Consider the following 18,224-nt stretch of genomic DNA (forward strand, 5'->3'; position numbering starts at 1 on the left):
GTTATTTCGAAGACATAACGAGAATCGAAGAATCTAAACGGCTTGAATATTTTCTGAAGGGGGGTTTCATTAAAGCCCTCCCCCGGATTTGACAGCACGCAGTCCTCTCAACCTTTTTACTGCTTGTAAACAGATCTTCACACGTGACGATGGGAACCGCGAGTCTGCATTGTCTGTAAACGCACAAAGGGAGCCAGGCAGCGTATGTATCAGGCAGGTGAGCGAAGCAGGTGGAGAAATGACATACCTGCCAAGTTCAAATAGCTACCGAACGAAAGCGACCTTTTCGTTTTTCATGATTGTTATGTTAATATGGATGTAGGCGAGTAATTTAACAGATTAACTTGAACCCAATGTCTGAATTGAAGAAAACCTGCTCATACAACTGTCAACATTGTGAACAAAGCTTGTTAGCAAGCCTTTGGTTTTCACTTTAATCTTCTTGGCTTGATAGTCTTTTAGCCTCACCGTTGGACCGACTGGCACTGGATATTTTGGTAAGATAGCTAGCTCCGTTTTTTACTGGCTGGATGAGATGTCATTCACGATGGAGGATTCTGTAGAATCTGACTGGGTGGCCGTTCGACCGAATGTTTTCGACGAAAAGGAAAGGCACAAATTTGTTTTCATCGTCGCATGGAACGAGATTGAGGGAAAGTTCGCCATAACATGCCACAACAGAACCGTACAGAAACGAACCGCGTTTCGGGATTCGCTCTTGGAGGCGGCCGAATGCGACCTGGCATCCCCCGTCACGTTAGCGCTCGAGGCAGACAAACATAATAAAACTTCCCTCAGAAGTCCTACCAAAAGAAAAGATGAAATATACGCCACGGGTAAAGTTGGATCTAACGTTAGCCCTAAGGTAAAAACCGTAACAAAGAGTCCCACTGGAGAGAGAACGCTCGTGGTGGGTACTTCAAGGCCAGCTGAAAATGTTCGTAAAACACTGGCGTCGTGGGACATCGTGTCCGTCAAGATTACGGACATTGAGATCTTGGAACCAGTAGATGTCCCTGGGGCGCCTCGCTCCCCGGATGATGGCGACCCAGAGGAGGACAGTAGCAGCCGAGAGGACTTCAGCTGGGCCGGGCTATTCTCCTTCCAGGACGTAAGGGCAGCCCATCTCCAGCTATGCGCTGTAAATTCTGACCTGGAGCCCTGTCTACCTCCCTTCCCCGAGGAACAGTCCGGCGTGTGGACGGTGGTTTTTGGGGCTCCAGAGGTCTCGCAACGGGAGACTGATGCTTTGTGTTACCAGCTACAGGTATACTTAGGTCATGCCCTCGACACCTGCGGATGGAAGATTCTTTCCCAAGTGCTGTTCACCGAGAGCGACGACACAGAAGAGTACTACGAGAGTTTGAGCGAGTTGAGACAGAAAGGATACGAGGATGCTCTACAGAGGGCCAAGAAACGTCTCCAAGAGGTAAACTAAATGATTGTGGTTTGCAGCACTTATTTAGAACTACAGTAAAGAGTTTAACATTGTTTTCAACTGGCCCCCAGAAACTACATGACACAGTATTGATTTTAGGCTCTGTGAATCCTAATGCAGGGTAGTTGGTGCACTGCAGCTCACAGTCCTTGGGTATTTTCACTCACCCTAATTAGTGGTTTTTCGAGAATCTAGCCTAGCCTACAACCTTCATTTACACAAGTTAGAAAGTGCCTCTGTAAGGAAAGGGGAATATCTTGGTACTTGCAACATTTTGACCACTCTTGTTTTCGGTCAGGCTTCAGTTCACATGCGGGCTACACTTTGAGCCCAGACCATAGGCTGATAAGGTCCAAAGTGCATGCCATGTCGGGAGCACTCGACCACATGGTCCTCTCTCATCTCTACCTTTCCCTTTGTTTCCCTAAGCCTCTGAGCTGCCATCTGTTGCTACACATTCACAGGCCTGTAATATGATCTGGTCTGGGCTGGCCCTGACACTCCAGTTGGCTCAGTAAAGGAAGAGAGTCAGTGGTTACAGCGACACAGGAGTCGGGATGGGGGTTCATTAGAGCCATAGATGAAGTTCTGCAAGTTATTTGACATTAGAATGTTAATGGGTGTCACATTTGCACCAAAACTCCCAGCAACAAATGATGAACAAATGATGGCAACTTTCCTTACTACTAGGTGCTAGGGCCCATCATACTGTTGAATGTTTTTGAGCATATAGGGTGGAGTGAGGTGTCAAGTAGCAATTACTGCTATTTCTCAGTATCTCCCTCCCTCCCTCTCTCTTTCTTAAATGTTCCCTTTATCTCTGTCGTTTCATCTCTCTGTTTGAGTCACAAACCACAAAACAGCTGCCTGTGCAGGGCCAGGCCAGGCCCTAACCAGTGTGAAAGAGAGTATTTTATTCACAATTCTGTTCAGAAAAACAAGGTATATTGCTTCTGCTCACAATATTTTTGCACGCTTAGCCCCACACTTCATGACAAAGATTATTGCATTCATTCCACATTGTTCTCTGTAATATCACATTTATAAACATTTGAAATCTAGAATTAATTGACTTGTATCCTACTTGTATCTTGTAAATTCTAATGATAATAATGTAGCCTATTACATCTTGCATGTGCTTGTTGCCATGGTGACCTTGTTTGACTGTCAAGCGTGGGCACTTCCTTGTGTCTAGACCAAGATGACAGCTCGCTGTTTTTCATACTGCAGCTTGTACAAACAAGTAGGGTAATACCTTGTTTGACAGTTTTCAGAGAAAGTGAGGTGGGTATAGGAGGTGTGTGTTTGTATACTGTGAGGTGTACATTTTGAAGAAGGAGAAGGACTTGGGTCAGTGATGTAGCTGTTGGTCTTTGAGACCAGACAGGCACAAGGCACCACACCTAATGCTAAACCAAAAAAAGCACACACAGAGAAGGGGGGGGAGACTGGGGGGGAAGGCCATTGTGTGTTAGTGTGGGTTGGTGAAGGGACAAGGAAAGCAGCAACTGAGGACACACAATGGCTCTGACTGTATGCCTGTGGGTGTTAAGAATGTCACGGCAGAATGTTCATAATCAGAACTCTGAACCTCAGTCATGGCATGAAGTGATGTCTGTTGACAGAGTGGCAGATGTTCCCAAGCCAGGCCTCGAGGCTGATTGTGTGAATACCACAGAAACAGCTGGAGAATCTCAGAGAATCAGTGTTTGAGTGCATCCTTATCACAACAAACCCCAGCCCTATGCCTTGATAACAATGGCAAATAGAATAGTCTAAGTACTTGGCAAAAATATACATGACCCTACATGACCCTTATGTCATAGGCCTATAGTTACTCTAGTTAACTGATTGGCCTAATCTGAATGTAATTACTAAACTGATAAGGCATAAACAATGACTGAATTCTAATTTAAGGGAAATTAGTTTAATAACAACAATAATAATAATAATAATAATAATAATAATATGTTCAATTTAAATAGCGCTTTCTCATGGACTCAGAGCACTTTACATGTCAACAATATGAAAAATAAAAAACATAGAACACAGAACATGCATAACATACAGCCCTATACATTAGAAGCTTGCCTGAGCAAGTTTTTAGCAAGGTCTTAAAAGAGTCAATACTGTCAGCTGCTTTGACATATTGGGGGAGAGAATTCCACAGGGGAGGAGCAGCAGATGAGAAAGTTTTGTCACCCACAGTGCGCAGTCTGGTTCTGGGGACAGTGAGGAGCAAATTAATTTAATGGTTGCCAAATACTTTCCCTTGGTTTACTGATAATGCCTCATATCAATGCTATTGAAATTAGACAAAATCTACGTTCATGTTCTAGATTATATTTTCTCAGAAAGAAGGGTCTGAAAGTAGAATGCATATGTGCTGTGCTTTTGTGTGGCATAGAAAGAGTTAAAGGTAAGATGGAAACTCCCAGTCAGTAAAAGTCTACTAGGCATGTAATTAAAACTGAGTTTCCGTCAAACCTACTGCCTAGTCTTTTCTTTATATTCAGCCCTCTTCTATGGCTCTCCTTAGTCTATCATTTCTGTGTAGCCCAAGACACAATTTCATTCACATGTCTTTTTTTTTAAGGTTATTTTTTGGAGTGTGGCTGTCAGACTCGTATTTTTCAGTTTTCATTGGATAGAGACAGTAGAGAAAGACAGGAAAGTAAGGAAGAGAGGGTATGTCAGCAGGGCATGGGCCGGATTCGAACCCATGCCAACATGGACATATGTGTGATCTGTAGGCCGTGGTGCTAGACCACTGGACCACTCCAGGCCACTTCCACCTGTCTTTTAACTGTATGGTGTTTCACTGTCTGGCTGTTTATAGTACTGTAAGTAAACGCTAGACTTCGTCTCCGTGTTTTACACATGAGTGGCTTGCCTATAAACCCGAGACCTAGTTGCTGTGGGTCTGTCTGAGCCTCTTGCCTGCAATGTGTCAGAGCAAGTCTGGCCTATATTTCTTAAAGGGTTTAATCATCTCTGTGTGTCCCTACTGGTCCATAGGGCTCTCTCTCTCACACCCTCTCTCTCTCCACAGAGAGAGAGAGAGAGAGAGAGAGAGAGAGAGTCATGGTTAGTTAGGCATTGGGCAATAGCATCTCATCACAGCCTCGGGATTAGCTGAAATTAGCTGACACACACAGGGCCACCTGCCCCTGTGCACGCAATTGGGTCAAAGGTCATGGAAGGTTTGTGTGCAGGCCGGACCTGCAGGGGTACACCAGTCCTTCATACATGATAGGGCGCTTATAGTGAGGCTTACATCGGGCCTTGTTTCAGTTGATGAGAATTGTATGCAAGGTCTCACTCAGGTACATCATTTGACATTTAGACACACACACACACACACACAATTTAGTCACATGTTTTTCCCCCCTAAATCTATTGCTCTGTGGGAGGGATTGCTGCTCTTTTCATCATATCAACTCATTTTGCAATGACAGTCTCATTTTATGTAGCTCATAAATAGCTCACAGCTGACTTTCAAGTGATGTGTGCTCTCAAAGGGAGGGTGTGTTTCCTGCCAGACAAACTGGCATTACAGGCAAAGAGAAAAGTACTCACGGAAGCTTTAACACTTTCAAACTGTATGAGTTAGGCTTGATGATAGGCCTAGAGCGGGTATGTCCTCCCAGGTTAACGGCTAACTGTTGTTAGGATTGTCCTCTAATTGCTCACTCATGTCCTGTGCTTTGTCAGTTTACCCCTCTGACAAAAGACATACAGTGCATTCAGAAAGTATTCAGACCCCTTAACTTTTTCCACATTTTGTTATGTGACAGCCTTATTCTAAAATGGATTAAATAAATTGTTTTCCACATCAATCTACACACAATACCCCATAATGACAAAGCGAAAACAGGTTTTTAGAAATGTTGGCAAATTTATTAAAAATAAAAAACGGATCACATTTACATAAGTATTCAGACCCTTTGCTATGACACTCGAAATTGAGCTGAAGTGCATCCTGTTTCCATTGTTCATCGCCAAAAGTCACCGTAAGGACTCTCAGACCATGAGAAACAAGATTCTCTGGTCTGATGAAACCAAGATTGAACTCTTTGGCTTGAATGCCAAGCGTCACGTCTGGAGGAAACCAGGCACCACTCGTTACCTGGTCAATACCATCCCTATGGTGAAGCACGGTGGTGGCAGCATCAGGCTGTGGAGATGTTTTTCAGCGGCAGGGACTGGGGGACTAGTCAGCATCGAGGGAAAGATGAACGGAGCAAAGTACAGAGAGATCCTTGATGAAAACCTGCTCCAGAGCGCTCAGGACCTCAGACTGAAAATAACTGTGCAGCGACGCTCCCCATTCAACCTGACAGAGCTTGAGAGGACCTGCAGAGAAGAATGGGAGAAACTCCCCAAATACAGATGTGCCAAGCTTGTCGTGTCATACCCAAGAAGACTCGAGGCAGTAATCGTTGCCAAAGGTGCTTCAACAAAGTACTGAGTAAAGGATGAAGCCTTATGTAAATTCTTTTTTTTATCTTTATTTTTTTTATTCTAATATATATTTATTTATTTATTTCGGTTTCTCATTATGGGGTATTGTGTGTAGATTGATGAGGGGAAAAAAAATATTTAAGCCATTTTAGAATAAGGCTGTAACATAACATAATGCGGAAAAAGTGAAGGGGTCTGAATACTTTCCGAATGCACTGTATGGCCAGACAATGGTGGTCAGTATTCCCTGATTCATCCAATCAGAAGTTTGTTGCTACTCGTTCCCAGCCAATCAGGGACATTTGGGCAGCAATTACCCAAAACCTCCCCCTGCATTGAACCACAGCAGGTCCGAGGTCAAAGGGAAATGATGTCACTACAGCCACTATTTTCCATGTTTTCAAGTTGCACCTCACCACTGGAGGACATTAAGCACATTTGTCAGAGGTAGAACATAGGCATAGGCCTCTGTGAAGTATTTGATGTGTGCATGGGCTTTGAGTTTGTACTTTTGGGACTATTCTATTATTTCCATTATACCAGGCAAACTAAATCGAGTGCAACTCCATTTTAAATAAATTAAGGAGGAGATTTGAAATGGCTTGACGACAGCTCTCTAGTTCTGTACACATCAGGCCAAACTCCCATCCAGCCCCCTCTGCTAAGGGGTTTCCCGGTTACTCACAGCAGCTGCAGGGGTCGAGAGTCGGTGCAGGGTTGGCCTGCGGTTACCAGGGAGATACTGGGCCAAGGTAAACAGCGGGAGCAGTGTCTGAGCTGAATCGAGCAGTGTCTGCCCTGGTCCCCAGAGTGGAGGGCTATGGAAAAGCCTAGCTAGGGTTAACATAAGAGGCCCTATTCATATCTATGGCTTTCACTGCAGAACAGAGAAGAGCAGCACATTTATTCACTGCTTAGGAGCACGATTGGATGGTGATGCATTTACCCATTCAATGTTATCCTAGGGAGAACTGAGGGGGAATTATTGTACTCTATGAATTGGAGCAAGTGGTTCTTGAGAGGTGTGGACAATGGCTGATTTGATAGTGTTATCTTGGAAACAATGATAGACTTGTGTGTCCTACACATATGTTCTCCATCAGCAGCAGTTGGAGGTAATGCATTTTCTCTGTAAAAGATTGAGAGAATGAATTTTATATGGCCACACACACACACTCCATCTCATTTTACCAGTACTGTAACTTTTGGTAAATTAAACTTTTTTTTTGTGGATCTAGCCGCTGAAAGAGCTCTTTGTTTAGTCAACCATTATGAAATGGGCTTGGCTGGGACCACCACGCATCTAGTTTCTCCAGTGAATAAAAACCACTAGTCTCACCACACTGCATAGAATGTGATACTCTAGTCAAGTATGGATTGTGACTATAGCCTCTAACATAGTCTTCTGGGCTTTTTTCTGTCATATTTCCTTGCCCCATCATCAACTTGAAAAATACCTTCCTCTGTCTGACTCTTGTCACCTATATTGTGTCGGTTGTGATTTATTTTTCCATGAGTTGACAAACACATACTTGATGATTTGAACTTATCCGTGTGTCTGTCTGTGTGTGTGTGTGTCTGTCCAGCTCCTGGAGAGGCACCGGGCCATGGACAGCATGGTGGAGCTGCTGCAGGTTTACCCAGAGGAGGATGAGGCCTACGGAGAGCTACTGGAGGCCACCACTCAGCTCTACCACTACCTACTGCAGCCTTTCAGAGACATGAGAGAGCTGGCCATGCTCCGCAGACAGCAGATCAAGGTAACACACACACACACACACACCTCTAACTGGTCTGCTGTGATGGGTGTATGGGTTCAACAAGTCTTCTGTGTCTTTGGGTTAAAGGTAAGATAAGGTACGGCTGTCTGTGACTGAACCCAAGGTTAGGGCGAGGGGTGGGCCTAGACTAAGTCCTTTGACAGCATACACTCTAATGCCCACTGTGGGGCTGCTCAGAGCAATCCTCTCCACTAATGACATGAGCCTCTGAAGCTAGCTGGGCTGTGGAGATGGTCCAGTAGTAGTCTGTGTCTGGGGGCTGAGGAGGGCCAAACGGAGCAGGGGATCAGCCCGAGAGGCTTTCCCCCCACCCAGAGAGGCTTAACAAACAGCATAAGTATTATTACAGCAGCCACTAAACCACTCTGATTTTGCAGTTTTGGCACGCTCGCCTCCCCATTCCCTCCATCCTACTGGTCTGCTATGGCTTCTGTTGAGGCTTGAAAATGTGTATTCCTTTGCTGTATTCATACTTATTGTACCATACCATCCTTTGACACAGAATACGTGTGCATGCCTTTGTGTTTGCTGAAATTGAGGTTTGTGTGTAATGTCAGTAAGTCTTTCGTGAGGCTCTGGCCTCTGTCGCGGCGGCAGGGGAGATTTCCCCATGTTTGCTTTTCTCCACACCACATTCCTTACCCAGCATGCTTGTCTGCAGCGCTGGTCACCCTCACAGATGGCCGTGTGTAGAAGGGAGTCTTCTCCGAACACAATGCAGCATTATTAGGTTCTGGGTAAAAGTTGCCCTAAAGCACAGGTCTAGGATCAGATTACCTTCCCCTAATCCCAATCATAACCATTGGGGTGGAAAATGCCAAACTGACCTTGGACAGTGTCTAGGGTGAATTCATGCTACTGCTATGAGCTGCTGGAGTCTGGGCTCGTTTAGTTCTCCTGCCAGCACTGTGAAACGTGCAGTAGAGATCTGTGCTTGCCTGGTAATCCTGCCACTGTTGTAAACCTGCTCCACAGATCTGCTTTCCTCTAGAAAAGCCTGCCAGATGTCCAAAACCTGTAGCAATGATGTGCTTCAGTAAGCCTGCCTCCGATCCAAATGTGAGATAAAGTCCTCATGCTGGCTATTCCTGTGTGTATTGTATTGTAAAACCCCACTACAGTATGAAGTTGAAACATAGGTTTCCCTTATGTAGGGCACTTTGAAACGGTTTACTGGAGGAGACGGTGACATCTTCAACATTAAAAAATTCCTCAGCCCTGTGATAGAATGGACTAAGTGGATCCCTGGGAGTTTGAGTTCCGTTTGATAGCCATCTTTTCCAGCTCAACCACCTGTTCCCCTGAGGGAAAACCAACGGCTGAAAACAAAGCTGTATGCAAATAGACGCGATATCCAGACTGGGCTGTTGATTTCTCCCGAACTGCTGAATTAGGAGGCTGGCACTGAAGTACATACAGCACTGTGTGCAGCTGGCAGAGTCTCAGTGGCAGAAAGAGAGGGGGAGGAGGAGAGGGAGGATGCTGTATTTACATATGATTTGTATCCTGTTTGATGTGAATTGTTGCGAGTGAGACGAGGTGATGTGAGAAACGGCTCACCTGTGGAGAGTAGGCTACTGTCAATGCTCCAGAGGAGGTTTGGAGGTGTAGTCTACCTGCTAAAGTTACAGCCTCTTCTTACCTCATCTGCAAGTGTGAATACACACACACAAACACCTGAGGCTGTAGTGGAAGTTGTAAAGCAAGCCACCTCCTCTCTAGAGGAAAAGAGGATGTAAGTAATGAAAAATGCCAGTAAGGCTGTAGACCTATATGATTATTGACAGCGCCCTGTCTGCATTGCAAATTCCTATCGACAACAATCTGAACCTTTCACCCCACCTGACAAATAAGCCCCCCTGAGCACATGCCAAATAGAACAGGTGAATGAGACAATAGATGACTAGATGAATGAACAATCAAATGAATGAGTGTCGGGGACAAAGGGAAGCTGGTATAGGATGAATGGAGCATTGTGGGATGGCCCTATCGCGTGTCGAAGCAGTGCAGTGTGGGTGTCCTGTTACCTGAGGGGTTAGAGGGCATGTATGAATAAGTGATGTGGTTTCAGTAACATGTGGGTGGTATGTACCGTAGGCTAGGTACAGCACAACATGAACCCCAGTTACAGTTCCACATCCATTATCACACGTGCTTGGAGTGGCTAGTCCTCCCCTAGGAATTAGATCATTTGTTTCACAGGGTTTTCATTCAACACAAATATTAAAGTGAATGAATGACTAGAATGATATTGGGATCCTCTCTTCACATTTTGAGGGTAGGGAGTGGAGCTGGTGTGTTGTGGTTAGTCATTGGCTCCTCTTCATCTTTCCCAGAGATATGGAGCCCTGCCACAGCAGCAGAGATAAGGTTTGACATTTGACGGTTAATGATTGTGTTACAGGACATTAGCAGACATTTTCATCACTTTGGTCAGCTCTCTTATTTTTTGCTGTTATTCTGCAGGCACTAAAGATTGACTCAGATCAGGTGGACATTTCTATACTAACCGGACCTAATTAACTATCTCAAGCCTCCTTCAAAATAAGTGCTGAACTGGCTGAATCAGTGTGTGGGTGAGAGCCCCACTCACAGAGGTGAGAGATGGCTGTTTAAAGCAGTCAGATAAGAGCCAGGACAGGGATTTGTCTGTGGTTATCTCAGGCCATGACCCTGGGAATAGACCTCACTTCTATTTCTGTGTGCTTCGGACGCCTCTGTTTTTTGTCACCAGCTGTTGCTTAGAGAGTGTCAAGAGAAGACAGACACCAGGGTCTCTCTCCTGCTCCTCCTCTCTCCCTCTCTTGCTGCAGCGGAGGTTAGTAGAGGTGAATGGTGGTGTAGTGTGCTCCTGTAGAGGCAGTGGTGTATTATTCATCAGCCAGGGATTAGGTCATGGATAGGGTGTCTGAGATGTGGTGTCACCAGGAAGTGACAGCTGAGAGGGGGGTGGGGGGTGGGGCTTACCAGGTGGCTGACTCACTAGGCTCGGATGATACAAAGGCTGTGTGACATCATCGCATACGTACACATATTTACATTCGTATTATTATATGTTTTAATTGAACAAATATACCAAGGTAATATCATACCATTTAATCAGTCCAGAGCAAATTGATTTAGAGACGCGTTTCATTTATTACACTCCTACATTTATTTGCATGTTAACTTCTTGGTTACAAACGATGAACGTCATTATACAGCTGTTTCCATTATTGCAAAGCAGGATGTGTGTCTCTTATTGGGGAACACTCTTTCAAACCGTTATAGTTTCCTGTAGAGAGCCGGTATCCCCTCTTTTTGAAGAGATACCTAAGCAGTGAGGTCACGTCTAACTTTCTCCGGACTCCCTCAAACTCCTTTCCTCTCCTGCATACACACTCATACTCGCACTCAGCAAACAATCTGTTGAAATTAGGTCTCATGAGGCTTTCTTGTCGATTGCTTTTGCGCATTCTCTCTATGCACTGTTTGTGTGTGAGCGCCTACAGACATCTGTTTTACATTAAGATATTAACTCGTATGGAGCTTGGCTACTCTGTACATTTTGTTCCAGCTGCTCCAGAGGTGTGGCTCTCAGAAAACACTCAGAATATTCTTCTGCTGTCCTTACAAGCGTATCATGATTCATCAAGGCCGATCAAGGGGCTTGTTTGCAACAAAGACCACAGTAGTCTTCAGACCTTTCCCAAGTCAACTGCAGAAATTGGAGCTGCTGGAGTCTTGACTCTGGAGCTTTCTGTTGTGTTCTACAGGTCAAAGATACAGTTGGACATAGGGTTATTGTGACTGTCATATGCATACACATGCCCAGGCATGTCCCTCATCACTACACCGCCACCTGCTGTTTCTCACAGGTATTACACAGGGCAGGTGAAGTACTTCCTGAGAGACTTGGTGACTTCAGAGACAAGGATCAGCTTACATGGTTGATTCATTAATGGACCTTTCAAACAGTAATCAGTGTCGTAGTTTGAGTTTTACGGAAGGAATGCGTTTGTGTCAACAGTTGATTTGGCTGTTTTTTATTTTATTGTATCTTTACTGTCATCACTCTGGGATATTTAATATTGACTTGATTTGACCTTGTGACCCATCAGATCTCCTTGGAGACGGAGCGCCTGGGCCCTCGCCGTGTGGAGAGCCTGAGGAGGGAGGATGAGGAGTGGCAGAGGAAGGCTCACGCCGCTGTGCTCTCCATACAGGACCTCACTGTCAAGTTCTTCGAGACCACAGCACGAGCACAGAAAGGTACTGCTGCTGTGGCTACAGGGAACACAAATATGACCAGTAGACAGACAAACCAATAGTCCCACTGCAACACAAGCACAGAAAGATACAACTATATGCAATGAAGGCAAATATGTCATGTATTTTCAATACCAATCTCGAAAAAAATACTTACTATTCTGTTCTGTTGGTCTCCAGTGACCTGTTCTTTTTGTAACATTCATATCAAACTTCATACACAGCGAAGCACCACTTAGAGACACTTAAAGCAGCGCTCCCTCAGACCTTGATCTCCATGCTTAACACGCAACTTACTGCTTTATCTAAGCTCTCCCAATGACATTCTCTTAATCCTGAACCATCTCAAGTTCAACTGTCCTGTCGCTCCAAACTTGCCAACCAATTGCTGTGTAAACCTGAAACCCATTTGTCTACAACCACTATTGTCAAAGTGGGGTACGCTACCCCCGGGGGTATGTGAATCGAGTGTGATTCACTGTGAATCCAGTGTGAATCGCGCAGGGTCGTCAACTTTAGCTGGAACGCATTTCTCGAATGTTGCCTGAACATAATCCCACCTACGCAATCCATTAATTATGTTAAATAAGAAAGAAAATAAGAAAAATCGAAAAGTGATGAATACTAACTGGACAATCTGATCACCACTGGTTTCATTTTTAAATGACAATTATTTTGGTGATGTTAGGCGCATGGGAAGGCATCTTGAGTGAGGGGTGCTGCCATGCAAAAGCCACAATTGTAACCTTGAATCGGCTATATTTAAGTTGCTCTTTTCATTATATCTGTCCCATCTAATCACTGATTAGACGTATGGTGATGGAAGTATTCTCTCGCTTCGTCTCATGCACTCTCATTGTCGTTTCGCTCTCTCTCTGTTTCTCTCTCTCACACGCACGCACGTGCACACACACACACACACACACACACACACACACACACACACACATACGGTGTAACCTTGCATCAGCTGATGCCCTCGGTAACAAATAATGTATGGACTTTAACTGTTGTAGCTAAATTTAAGAATATAAATAAATATTCTATTTTTTATATTCTTAAATTTAGTGCGAATATCTTCCTGTGCCTATGAGTGTATGAGAGCAGACACCTCTTGACCAATCACTTTTGTCTGCATTTGTTTGCGTATGTGTGTATTGCACACTGTGGGTGTGGGTGGGTGTGTGTGTGTGTGTGTGTGTGCGCGCGCAGTTGTTTAACCTTAGTTGATGCACATGTGTGCACTGTTTACCATTTGTTTGTGCGCATCTATGTGTATATAAACCTAACCTTTTTGCTTGTGTGTGTGTGTGTGCGCATGCGTGTGTATTTGTTCCAGCTGTGTATGAACGTATGCGTGCAGACCAGAAGAAGTTCGGCAATGCGGCGTGGGCGGCGGCAGTGGATCGCATGGAGAGGCTGCAATATGCTGTGTCCAAGGAGACGCTGCAGCTGATGAGGGCCAAAGAGATCTGTCTGGAGCAGAGGAAGCACAGCCTGAGAGAGGAGGTACAGAAACCGAGACAGGCTCTCCACCCATTGGCTCACTCTGTAGTGGGTGGACTGGCATCGCCACACTCAATACCCTTTTTGAGGAAACCAACCAACTCATTCCACGTCTTAAGCCAGGATCCTGGTGGAACTGGCCAGAGCCCAGCAGTCGGTCCTGTTGTTGTGGCGTAGTCGACATCATGGCCCTGTGCGTCTTCCTCTCTCCTCTCAGATGCAGAGCCTGCAGAGTGGGGAGGATGCCATGCTGCGTCTGGACCAGATGGAGGAGCTGTACTACGAGCTGCAGCTGCAGCTATATGACATCCAGGCTGAGGTGCTGAGGTGTGAGGAGCTGCTGCTCACGGGACAGCTGCAGAGCCTCCGCAGACAGATGACAGGTGAGGGTCCAGCTGTACCGTCTCTACCGATCTGTCGACCCAAGGCTAACGAAACAAACTGTGTTTTTAAGATATTCTACGATATTAAACTGTAATGTTCAGAAAGACGTTTCTTCATCATAAGAAAATGTTTTGGCATTAAAGCCTTGAGACTGTGATCCCCCTCACCGTGGGTGTGTCTGTGTGTGTGTCTGTGTGTCTGTGTCCACCCAACCACAGAGAGGCAGGATGAGGTGGTGTACTACGATGCGTATGAGAGCCCTGATGCCATGCAGGGCATCGAGGACTCCGGTGCCCCCCCGCCCCCCCTCAGGGAGGAGCTGAGCCTGCTGCAGCAGAGGACTCGGCAGCTGGAGGCCAGGAGGGGCCGGATCACCACCAAGAAAGCCTACCTCAAAAACAAGAAGGTAATCAATGACTCACACTGTGGCAACAGAACATCATTGTCATTCATCTGAGATGGATTCTCCTTGTGTTAAGTTGGGTCAGGAAGTGAGTGAACTCATAAAAGTTGTCCCATAGAAGTAAAGCTGTCATAATGTACTGTATGTGTCTGCTCTAATGCCTGTATGTCTGTTTGTATGAATTAGGAAATCTGTATTGTCAATCACAACCAGAAGATTAATCAACGCCAATGTAGTCAAGAGGACCATAATTACCCTTACACACTGCAACAGGTGTGTTACATGTCCCTGTCAATGCAATACTCCCCCTCTTGTGACAAAAATTCTGTACTGTGAGTTGGCGACACAAATAACTTCCTTTTTGGACATTCTGAGATGTATAGTAATGAATGAGGTCTTCATCATATTGTCTTTGTGTCAGCAGCATCAGCAGGAGGAGGAGGAGGAGGAGAGCAACGCCAGAGTGAGTCAGGATAGACAGAGAACCCTGGACAAACTACGCAGCTTCAAACAAGTAAGAGCCTCACCTAGCCTCCTGCTTCACTACTTGGATCTAGGTCGGTTGATCTGTGAACATGTTGTGACTGTTGTTTCTGGACCCGTGCAGCGATACCCATGTCAGGTGACCCTGAAGTCCAACAGATTGCGTCTGACCCAGGCTCACGGCAGGAGAAAAGGGGGAGCCCCTCTCACCCCCACTGGGAGAACAGAGCAGCCACACACTCAGGCGGCCAGCGTGCAGACAGATGACACAGCTGATCTTCCAGAACTCTTCGCACCACCCTCTGACGCCTGTGGACACGAGAGTGTTTCTTTACCACCAGGGGGCTCTACTGCACCTTACCGCTATGGGTCTCTCTCTGCCCCCTGCTCCTCTCTACCTCCCCTCTCAGCTCTCTTCTCTCCTCCCCCTCCCCCTCCTCCTCCCCCACCCCCTCCCCAATCAGAGAACCAGCCCAGTGAGGCAGGGGAGCGGGCTCACCCCTGCAGCCCTGTCCGGCAGCCCAGAGTGGGGTCGGAGTCCCCCCCGCTCCCCTTGGCCCCCTTCTCCCCCCGCTTCTTTGACAGCAGCCAGCTGCTGACCGCCAGGAAGAAGCTGAAGAAGACCGCATCCCTGGACTCATCACAGTGGAGGAGAGGTGAGAACTGAGACAGCTGGCCAGCTAGGAGAGGAGACACATGATCAACTGAAGTATCCATGTGTGACAGGATACAGAGAGTATGATTGGGTGGGGAGAAAGTGATTTAGACTAGGAAAGTCAGTGTGAATTGGAGAGAGAGGGAAAGTTGCTGATCCTGACTGTACATTCCTGTGTCCACAGCGAGTTCCCCAATGGACGAGGTGCTAAATTCTCTGAAGCGAGGCAGCTTCCACCTGAGGAAGGCTGAGCTCCGGGTCCTTGCCCCTGACCCAGACGATGATGACAGCAACAACATCCTGGCCCAGATCCGGCAGGGTGTGAGGCTGAAGAAGGTGCGGACCCAGCAACGCCATACCAAGGGCTCCTTCCTCCACTCCGCCGACGCCCTGACCCGCAGCATACACGAAGCTCTGAGGAGAATCAAGGAGGCCTCGCCAGAGTCTGAGTCAGAGGACGAGGGCCTGCCCTGCACTGACTGGGAGAGCTAGGGTTATCATAAATACATTGTGTACACATACACACTCACACTCACACGTGCACACACACACACACACACACACACACACACACACACACACACACACACACACACACCTCTCCCCCTCTCCCTCCCCCCAGAGTCTGAGTTCGAGGAGTCATACTTGCACACGATACACACATTTTACCACAGTCCGAGGACTATCCCTCCGCTGACTGGGAGATCTAGGGTCCTAACCCTGGGCCGACAGGAGAAAATTCAACCTGGGATTGAATCCTAACTTGAGAAACATTGGTACAACTCAACAGGAATCCTTGATGGTTAAGAAGGTCAGAAAATAGGTCATACGTACTGTATCTTACATCTGTATATTATCAGTAAAATGGGCCAATAGCCTTTTCTCTGTTCTGCTGATAACTATGACTAGGATGCCTTCCTCACCCCTCCTATGCCCACCACACATAGCTCCTCTGTGTTGGGCACTCTGGTGCAAAATGACCCCCTGTGTGTCCCCCCGATGGGTGGAGGGCCAGGTCCTGGGTTACCTCTCTTAGAATGGACTCCGACAAATTTGAGAGTTATACTGTTGGTTGCTGTGATGGAGTTTTCTTGTTACTGTGAGAGAATCAAGGGTTTTTAATTCTTGTTTTTTTTACGTTCCCACATACACAATCATACCCAAAATCCTGTTGTGTTTTCCCATGTATTCTCTGTGTAAGTAAAGAGGTCAATAATGCTGTATTTTGAGGCACCACTGCCCTCTACAGCCAGCAGATGTATTCAGCTCTACTCTACAAAATGTGTCATCTGATCATGAAGTGTGTTATTTTTGGGGGGTTTTAATTGTTTTTAAATGCTTTTAAGTTCTTTTTATGGTAGTTTTTTTTATTAGAAAGGAGTGGGGGTTTTTGGTTGTTTTTTTTACCGCCTTGTTTTTACTGATCTAGTAAGTCCGCTAGAACAGATTTACCTGGAGGTGTTTAATGTTTGTGTAGTTTGATTATTTTAAAGGTCTTTTATTATGTAAGAGTTGTGTCAAAACTGAAGACAAATAGAATAAATAGAAAAATCTCTGTTTACTGCAATGAAACATGCACTGAGGATGATCAACCTAGTGAGGGGAGAAGGATGAACTCTGTAACAGATGGACTGTACAACTGCTGTCCACGTAGACTTTTGGCCAGTTTAAAGATTGAAATATGTTCAGCACTGTCTTTAGTGGTCTTTATGGGTCTGTCTTCAACCACTGGTTTGATGACAACAGTGGCATATGGACCTCCTGTTTCATGCTGTCATGGCAAGTGGTCAAAACTGAATCATGTGACTGTTTGCAGCGTCTGCATATCTCGGGTGCATCTCAATAGTACAGGGGCTTCCTCTCCTCGTCTCCTCCTCTTCATCTGCACTGATCTAGAAACACAGGCGGGTTGTGAATATATTGGTGTAGATGAAGGAAAGTATCAGTAATGAGGTGAGGAAGCCATTTTCGACTGTTGAGATGCACCCTTACTGTCCTCTCTGATCATGTGCTCTGTCAACTCCATTATTCACTTCCCATAGTCAATGTCCATGTATCATTGTATTAGGGCTCTTTGTCTTTTTTTTTTTTTCTTCTTTAAAAATCTACCTTTGTTATACATTTGTAAAATTCTAATCCTGTATTTATTATTCATGTTCATTTCTAGATGTTCTTACCCTCTCAAACTAACACCAGTTTGATCTATAACTCTTGACTGACCTTATGCATGTGACTGGTCTGAAATTAAGATGAGCTGGTCACTTGGCAATAAGTGCAATATTATTATTATTAAACTGAAAAATAAATATTTGTCATGTATTATACTGTAATGAAATGTAAATCCTGAAAATACATTGGCATGCTTAAGAACTTAAAAGTATTTATTGAGTAAAGCTTCATATTTTAAAACATGGAGTACAGATTTTTAAAGCAATACCATACTGTGTAAAATCTGCCTTTTAAGACTTTTTTGTTTTTGCATTTTGCATTTACTCGTCTTTTCCTATCATTACATTCCTAACTGCTTTATATATTCCAGTTATATTTTTCCCCTTCAAAATAAAACCAAGTACCAAAATGTATTCCTGTCCTGTTCTTTGACTTCACATTGCTGTACCACTGTTGTATGAAGCCATTACTTCACTTGCCCTTTGGCAAACCAACCAAGCCTTTTGTTGGGTCTAACACATTAATATTTGAGGTCAGCAACAAATAGTTGGTTGAAAATACTGCCAACCCCTTTTTTTGGAAGTAAGTGGAAGTGTTATGCAAGACCAAGTCTGGAATAGAATGGTGTCTGAGGAACGGGAGGGTACAGGCTAGAGAAGCTTCATAAATAGAATGTTGAGCAAACGGGAAAAG

The 18,224-nt window shown here is 45.3% G+C and overlaps 1 protein-coding gene across 1 annotated transcript; it reads left to right on the top strand.

Annotated features, from left to right (window-relative positions):
* Positions 1–535: 535 nt before the first annotated feature.
* jmy (junction mediating and regulatory protein, p53 cofactor) lies at positions 536–17,931 on the top strand (the record flags this gene model as incomplete). The annotated part of the gene is made up of 10 exons (XM_083669931.1): positions 536–1,429; positions 7,489–7,662; positions 11,784–11,934; positions 13,271–13,440; positions 13,655–13,820; positions 14,040–14,227; positions 14,411–14,497; positions 14,646–14,738; positions 14,832–15,363; positions 15,547–17,931. 10 exons carry the CDS (start codon positions 536–538, stop codon positions 15,852–15,854), a joined length of 2,763 nt encoding a protein of 920 aa, XP_083526057.1. The 3' UTR covers positions 15,855–17,931.
* Positions 17,932–18,224: the final 293 nt, after the last annotated feature.

Source organism: Argentina silus (genome assembly GCF_951799395.1).
Source record: "Argentina silus genome assembly, chromosome: 5".
NCBI classification, from domain to species: Eukaryota; Metazoa; Chordata; class Actinopteri; order Argentiniformes; family Argentinidae; genus Argentina; species Argentina silus.